Source organism: Capsicum annuum, chromosome 2, assembly GCF_002878395.1.
Source record: "Capsicum annuum cultivar UCD-10X-F1 chromosome 2, UCD10Xv1.1, whole genome shotgun sequence".
Taxonomy (NCBI): Eukaryota; Viridiplantae; Streptophyta; class Magnoliopsida; order Solanales; family Solanaceae; genus Capsicum; species Capsicum annuum.
The window spans coordinates 141,501,090-141,509,602 of NC_061112.1; the positions used below are offsets into that span (position 1 = coordinate 141,501,090).

General features: G+C 34.5%; 1 protein-coding gene across 1 annotated transcript; it reads right to left on the reverse strand.

The window, feature by feature from the left end:
* Positions 1–4,202: 4,202 nt before the first annotated feature.
* LOC107860044 (LOB domain-containing protein 41) lies at positions 4,203–5,479 on the reverse strand. Its single transcript, XM_016705239.2, has 2 exons — positions 5,037–5,479; positions 4,203–4,954 (listed from the first exon to the last, which is right to left on the reverse strand). Exons 1-2 carry the CDS (start codon positions 5,224–5,226, stop codon positions 4,311–4,313), a joined length of 834 nt encoding a protein of 277 aa, XP_016560725.1. The 5' UTR covers positions 5,227–5,479; the 3' UTR covers positions 4,203–4,310.
* Between the last annotated feature and the right edge of the window lie 3,034 nt (positions 5,480–8,513).

Consider the following 8,513-nt stretch of genomic DNA (forward strand, 5'->3'; position numbering starts at 1 on the left):
CCAAATTGTCTGCAACAAGGAGACGTGTAGCGACTACAATTTCCTTGCTGTTCTCATCTGTTGCTTCACCGAATCTTCCTCGTCAATCCTATGATGGACCTTTAGAAAGCATCTTGGGCAGCACAATATAATGTGGCTCCATTCCTTCATTTTCTTCCCTTGTCACTTGACTCTCATTGCAGTGGTTACAATTGGTTCTTCCAGACAGCTTTCTAGAAGAACTAGAGATGATTATCACTCTCTCATCTGAACCAGGAACAGAGTCAGCAACTGTGACCTTTGCCTGTGTTTCCTCTCGTAGCGATTTGATAATGTTAACACATTTTCCATTTACACTACCATTCTACCAATTCTTTTGTACTGGCAAAGTACATGACAGACAGTATCTGGAGCTTGAAGCACTCGCTCCATCTTGGTCACAGACCTGAAAATGGAATCAGAGAGTAAGTGGATCCAGGATCCGAATTCACCGGGTGCCAAGTAATTCAATCGGATTAACAATTACTTAATAAATCAATCAATAATAAAAGAATAATAATAAAATGACCAAACTTAAAACTTTTAATGATATTACTAATATCATAATATCCATAATTCATTACAATTGTCCACGACGAGTTTTCATATTTTGAAAACGATCAACGATGACATCATTATTTACATTTACAAATACAACACGTTCTATGTAACATACTAAACAATCATTTAAATATTGATCACCAATACTATTTCGCACTTCATTTTTTATGTGTTTCATGGAAGAGAATGCTCTTTCAACAGTTGCCGTAGCGACGGGTAAAATCAAAATCAACTTCACAAGTAAATAAACAAGTGAATAAGTCTCCACAAGATTTGCCTCAACTAATGCCTTTGCCAAATCACGAATTCCTTTCAAGTTGGAGAACTTGGAATTACCACCTCGCAATTATAACTTTCAATGTTTCTTTAGTACAAGCATTGACAATATCCTTTTGGATCATATGACAAGTCAAAGTATCATTTTGTGGAGCTTTTTCTAATATCACTTTTCCCACATCCGGATGGTTGTCTCCATGCCACCGCAAAAATCCTAAAAAGTAGCCTTGATTACTTGAAGATTCACTTTCGTCATGACCTCGAAAAGGCAATCCATAATACAAAAGAAGTCTTGCTACATTAATTAAAGCTTCCAAACGCATTCGGTACTCACTTTTTGACTTTTCAGAATGTTTGTCAAGAACAACTTGAATTGATTGACGACGATTTGATAAATCTAGCATTTTATTGTAACATTTGTGGAGAACACTATTAACTTTATCGACATGCAAACGAAATCTTTCAAGAGCCTTATTCCAACCCCTAAAACCCTTCGATGCATAAAAATCACCCGTAGGTTCATAAACAAATTCATTTTTGAATAAATAACAACAAAGACAATATGCGGCATCTTTCTCCACACTATACTCCAACCAAGTCGAATGTGAACCTTTAAACCAACTTGAAGCAAATTGACACATTCTACCTCCTATTTCACTTGAAGGATATGGTTTCAAGATAGGTTGACAAGGCCCTTTTTTCAATATAATATTTCCTCACTTTATCTCGTATTCGAGGATCATAATCAGAAATAGGTCTTCTTTCTTCCGGATCGGCTTTAAGTGAACCCAAATCGAGATCAGTTATAAGACAAGAATGATTGACATTGACATTACTAGAACTAGATTGAGAATAATTAACCTTCTTGAAAAAATCCTCCATCTCAATTCACAAAATTAGAACACTTTCTCCTAAATCAAGATAATTTCAAATTTGAATTTCAGGTTTAAGAAAAGAAACAAAATAATTTTTCAAAATAACTTACAAAGAGAGCAAGCAACAAGCAAGAGTGCAGAGAGAAAGAGCAACCAGCAGCAGCAAAGCTCAAGAACATAGATGTTTTGATTTGGTCTTTTCCTTTGGAAATAGGATTTTTGTTTTAATTTTAATGAAAGATAAGTACCTTTTAAATAATTAAATTAAAAAAAAGGTCAAAAAATAAGATTACTTTTATAAAAAATTGGTAATAGTGTGGCTTTGTGCGGATGCGCCCTGTTTAATTGAGAATTATTACACCTGTCGGTTTGCTGCCAAAATGATTTTTAAAAAACAAATGTTGCTGGCCAGATTGTTCAAACACGTGACCTTGGGTCTACAAGTGCAGCACTTTGCCAACTGCACTAGACAACACTCTATTATTTTATGCCATGTTTAATATTTAACTTTATCTCTCTATATATATAGCTATATATATAGAGATTCCGTTGAAGTTTGCGGGTGGCGTGCCACCCCCACGGGCCTTAATAGATCCGCCCCTGAGTGCATCACATACAAACATAAACTAGAACATGATCGTATTAGGTATGGTGTATAAGGTATGCAATAAGGAATTTCTTTTGCTAAACATGGATGAGCTATTGCAAAAGAAAAGAAAATGCTACAAAATTTATGTTGCTCTATCTCCTAGTAACTTCTGTTCATGGACAATAAATGGAAATAGTACAACTAAATGAACCGTTTGTTTCCCTCTTCTAAAAGAACCTATTATTTTTCTCTTTTAATTTTTCAACTGTAGTTAGAGAAAACACTAATCCAATAGACCCGGACCTGAAAATGTAATCGGAGGGTACGTGCATCACTTACAAAGATAAACTAGAACAAGAACGTACTAGTTATGCCCTTATATTCCCCTCAAAAATAGAAGATATGCAATGACGAACGGATTTCTGCTAAACATGGATGAGCAGTTGAAGGAAAAAAAATCTATAAAAATTACATTGCTCAGTCTCTCATTAACCCTGTTCATACATAGCCCCCGTCGACGGAAAAAGGGGGTGTAAGTTTCAACGCCAGGCACTTTGAGAATGCAACAGTTCAGAATAGTAGATTACGGAAAGTACTAATACATATACTCTTTCTTGTTGCAGGCTGGTTTCAGAGTAGTTGTATTAAGTATTACTAATAACCTGTTCGTTGCATTATTTTCATATTTTTAGCATGACGTGTAAGTGAGTATTCATATTGTACAGAATACAAGAGGCAACCATTTCAGAATAATGCACCTCAGAACATTTATATGGCATGTGGTTCATGTCCTGAGGAATGAATATCACAAAATCATATTTCATTCCCTTGAATGCTCTTATGTTCCTTCCCTCCCAAGCATCCATATAAGTGCTAGTACTGCTACATCATGCCCATATCTACATATCACCCTTTCACAATCTCAGGGATTGTCCATTGGACTCCAAAAAATTCAGGGCATTCAGTTTTATTATTGAAATTAAGATCAATCCTAAGACAATCAATGAAAGAACAATATTATTGAGAAATTATATTCACTGAATGAACAATGATAATGCTACCTAACATTACTACTTGTTTGTATGAGACTTGATATTGACTAGAATTTCATACAGCTACTATACTTTGTATAATATATACATTACATTTATGGGCGAAAATGCGGAAAGAATTACTAGTTGAAGGTAAAGGTTCGAACTGGAACAGGGATTTTCTCCACGAGAGAGATTTGCCGCCTCACCGAAGTCGAACTATACCCCGACTTACAACACGTAATTTCCGTAGTATTCTATTCACAAAATGACGTGCATATGTATGTTAAGAGTTAAATAAATTTATTAAATTTAGACCCATATTTCATGTGACAAATTATAATACAAAGATATATTTCTCCAACACTTACTCAAATTTTTATATATATATATATATATATTTTGCACAAGAACACTTTTTCACTAGTTTTCTTAATAGATGAACTGAATAACGCTGTTTCATTTTCATATGTAGTTCTTTCAATAGTCCCACTAAATTGGACGGAAAGAACATCATAATTACAATTTTAGATTGATTAAAAATTTCAAAAGATTTTCTTAATTAATTTCAATTTTTTTTAATTCCTGCAGTTAAAAATCCACCCATTACTTATCTCCGAATGCTAAATGTTAATAAATAGTTTTGACTTTTAACATATTTTTAAAATAACACGAGATAACTTGCTAATCCGATTGATATGATGCGAGCAATTTCTTTATTTTTTTCATCCAAAATATATATATATAGAAACTTTATTCTAGTGAAAACCTTACCTTACCTTACCTTCAATAAAAACTCTAAAACAATATATTGTTGTTATTGTTCAGACTGTAATCGCAAGAATAAACATGTAATTGCAAATGGTGAGCTATATATATATGAGTTGGTATTTGTACATGTACTCTCACATAAAGCAAAAAGCAAACAAAAGGCAAAATGAAGTACTACTCTACTAGTGATCAATGAAGGCCAAGCTTCATTTTACATTCTCCAGCGTCATCCAGCAAGTAAACAGCTTTAGTTTCCTTCCTTATATGGTGATCATGAGCAGTTGCAAACGATGATGAAAATCCCAAAGTCAGTTCCAATTCGATTTCGCCCTCTTCCTCTTTAGCCATACCTGAATCTTCAGCTTCAGCCATTTCTGTTGATTGCAAGCTCTCAATCTCCCGGCTTTCGCATTCCAAATTTGCCGCCGCCACCGCTGCTGCTTCAGATTGGTGACTCAACGAAGACTCGTGGCTCGTTGACCCGTTAGCCTTACCCGACCCGGAACAAACCGGGTTTGGTTTTGCCTCTTTCGTCTTCTTATTACCTGAGCGTTTGAATCGACATCGGGTCCTGACCCGGTGAAGATCGCTGGGCTTGGTAGAGTTGTTTTCGTCTTTGCTAATATGCCTAATGTCGTAAGGCAATTTCAAAGGAGGACCGTTGTTGTTTACGGCAGTTTCAGAAGCTATGGGAGTAATTGGAGCTCCTTTGAGTACTGCCTCCACTGCATTTTGACAAAGCTGCCAATTCCCTGACCATAACAACCCAACTGATCCATAAATTGGGTTCACTATTCTGCCACAAGCCTCATATAACATCGACCTAAATATTGCTGCATGTTAAAAGAATGAAAACATCAGTCAAACATCATTGAAACGGTGGAAATAATTAGCTAGAGATGAATATACATATACCAGGACGGAGGTGATGAGGGCCAGCGTTGATGAGATTCATGAGGCCAGCACGGCCATAAAACTTAGCGAGGAAAACAGTGGCGTTGGACTGAGACTCCGGGGTTTTGATCCATTGAAGACAAGGCCTGATGCTACAACTTTCACTGCACCCTTTTCGAAGAACTCTACAACCATTGCAACTCATACGCATTTTGGCTAATAATCAACTTAGCTTAGAGCTAGCTATATTGGAAAGTAAATAGAGAGAAGGGAAAATTATATATTCATGAGTTAAAAGATGCATGAGACTTTTATATGAGCCCCTGGGCGGTTTATTAATTACTATATTATACTCATGTGGGATTACTAGAGGCCGCAGTGGTTTGTCTAAAATAGGAAGCATAGCAGTATATGTTTGCATTGAAAACCAGTTTTCCACATTCTTGGAATAGGGGGATGCACCACCATCTTATGGTAATTTTAAAAAAATATAAATCCATCTACAATTAGATCATATAGTATAAAATAACCTAGTTGCTATGTCATCGCCCACTCTCATTCTAGTTACGTGTCTTTCACAACCCAATCACCACATCTTACGTGACAATCTTATTGGTAAGTCATTGACAACATATTATTAACATGGTTTAAGTCTCAAACTTTGTTTGTTTCCCTCTACAAAAGAGTCCAAGAGCAGCTGCTTTTGCTTTTTATGATATGATGAACAAAAGAAACAATGAAATGAGCTAATGGAGAATTCTGAAAAGAATAGACAGGTGGAGATGATATAGGGAACATTGGGGATTGGTGCCATGCAAGTGAGAACAAAAGAGTATGGAAAGGATGAAGCGCGTGAAGGGCACGTGAAACTGTCAGAGTGCGGTCGAATCGCCACATATCCTGGAGAAATGAGGGCCCACAAGCACATTTTAATGGACCCACGTTAAAGCGCTCCTGGTTTGCGGGAAAACTGCTTTTATGGGGTTAATAAAATTTGCGGTATTTGGTTTCGTGGCTCTGTGGGCGGGGCCGGTGGAAGCCGCACAACAGGAGTTAGAAATTTAACGAAGAATGTATAGAATAAATTCAGATGGCTTAAAAATATATAAAATTAAATAAATATTCATAATAATTAACGTTTAATTTATGTAAATAATAAAAAATTTTAAATAAAAATTATATAATTGACCCCTCATTGATATAGGTGGCTCCATCCACTTGGCGGAGACTCAAACGTTCCAACCAATGGGTCAGCGGGTTTTCTAGGGGTCGAGTTCATGTTTATCCAATAAGATTGGAATAAGAGGAGGTTCATTTTCTGCATCTACTTGCAGCAAAATTGCCATCCATGATACATGCATGCATATTCGAAAGTTTTACATAGATTTAAAGAAAAGTCATAATATATAATCGTGACATTTAATTTAAATTATATTAATAGATACATTTTTTAATTTTATGTATGTATCATATAATATTAGATAAGCAGATAATTATATCATGTGCAGTGTTTTATATGACAATTAGCATCTTATATGACAATTCACCTCCTCTTACGTGGTATTTTATGTACATTATGCTACACAAGATGTGTAGATCTACTTAATTCAACTTTACACTTTTAAAGTATCTTCTAGTACACATCGAAAGTGAGGACATCTTAGAGCATAGGTGCACCTGATACTAAATTGAAAGACATTATTATGCCTTTAAAGGAAAAAATGGAAATTATAATCAGTATTGATTTATGATCTAAAAAGTAAATAAACGTTTGAGGAATTTAACCGAGTAGAAGGAAAATATTACTGTCAATTATATTGTCAATAATTTTAAAATCTTAATTACTTGTTTTAGGTTAAATTTTAAGAGTTTTAAATTAACCAATTGTTACTTTACTTTTGGGTTTGAATGTAGCAATTCAACACTACTTTACATCACTGTAAATCAATGTGGATTGCCTTCCACTTGTTTAAGTTGTATCTAATGTATCATCTAATATTTCACCCCTTAAACTGGGTAATCCGCTACTGAAATATGTGTACAAAAAACAAAATAAGTTGACTCATACACTGGCATAGACGAATGCAGCTATTACTATGCAACTATTTTGGGAACCTCTTGGATCCGTAAAGAATATTTTGCGAGCTGATACAAATGGAGACTTGAATTGTCGAAGGATCAGAATAAATACATCTGACCAATTTTTGTTTACTACTACTAATCGTAGTTGTCAGATTGTAAATACTAGCTCTAGATGTGTTGTTACTACTGTCGGTGCTTGTACTGTTGGCTTGCCAACATACAATTTCTCTATAAGACGTTGAAGCATATATATATATATATATATATATATAAAAGTAAGTAAAGGCATAATGTTGATAAGTTATCATAGTATTTGAGAAAAGATATACTTTTCCCTTGAACTTGTCCTCCCAACACACTTTAGTACTTAAACTTAACTTCTGTTTATTTACTCCCTTAACATCTTTAAAATGTATTTGTTTGACCCCTAAAGCTGACGTGGCATATTAAAAAAAAAAGGGCGCGTTTATTTATTAAAAAAATTAATTTCAGTAATATTATATTTAAAATATAATAAAAAATTAAAAATAAAATTAAAAATGGACTTTTTTTCTTCTTTCTTCTTCAAATCATCATCAACAACAACACTCAAACCTCCATTAACAACCTCAATTTTTTTTCAATTTCCTCCATTAACGACACCACACAAGAACAATAATTTCCTTTAATTTTTTTTCACTTTCCTCCATTAACAACACCACCCAAGAACTCCACTTTCCTTTAATTTTTTTTCACTTTTCCCATTAACAACACCACCCAAGAACAACACTTTCCTTTAATTTTTTTTTTCACTTTCCTCCATTAACAACACCACCTAAAAGAATACTTTCCTTTAATTAAAAGGGAGAAAGAATAGCGGGTGGGGCTGGGGGGTGCTGGAAGGGGAGAAAGAACGGGGTGAGGTGGGGTGGGGGGCTGGAAGGAAAGAAGAGCGGGGGGGGGGGGGAAGGGGCTGAAATGGTATATATAGTACATGTATATTTTTATTTTTAAAATAAAAATAATTATATAAAATATATATTATTTAAATGAAAATAGCGTGGGGGTGAGGGTGGGAGCATTTTTTATTCAATATATATATATATATATATAAATAATATTTTTTTATTTTTTAAAAAATACATAAAAATAGTATGTGTGAGATTTTTTTTAAAAAAATTTCTAATTTTTTACGTGGCAATGACCTGACACTGATTTGGCACTGACATGGCGCGTGTCTAACCCACTCTCCGTTATGAGAGTGGTATTTAATTTTGAGAGGTGAAATAAATACACTTTAAAGATGTTAAGGAGGTAAATAAACGAAAGTTAAGTTTAAGTGTTAAAGTGAGTTTGGAGGACAAGTTCGTAGGAAAAATATGACTTTTCTCCATAGCATTTTGCTACAGTAAATGTTCTTCTCATGCAATAGAATTG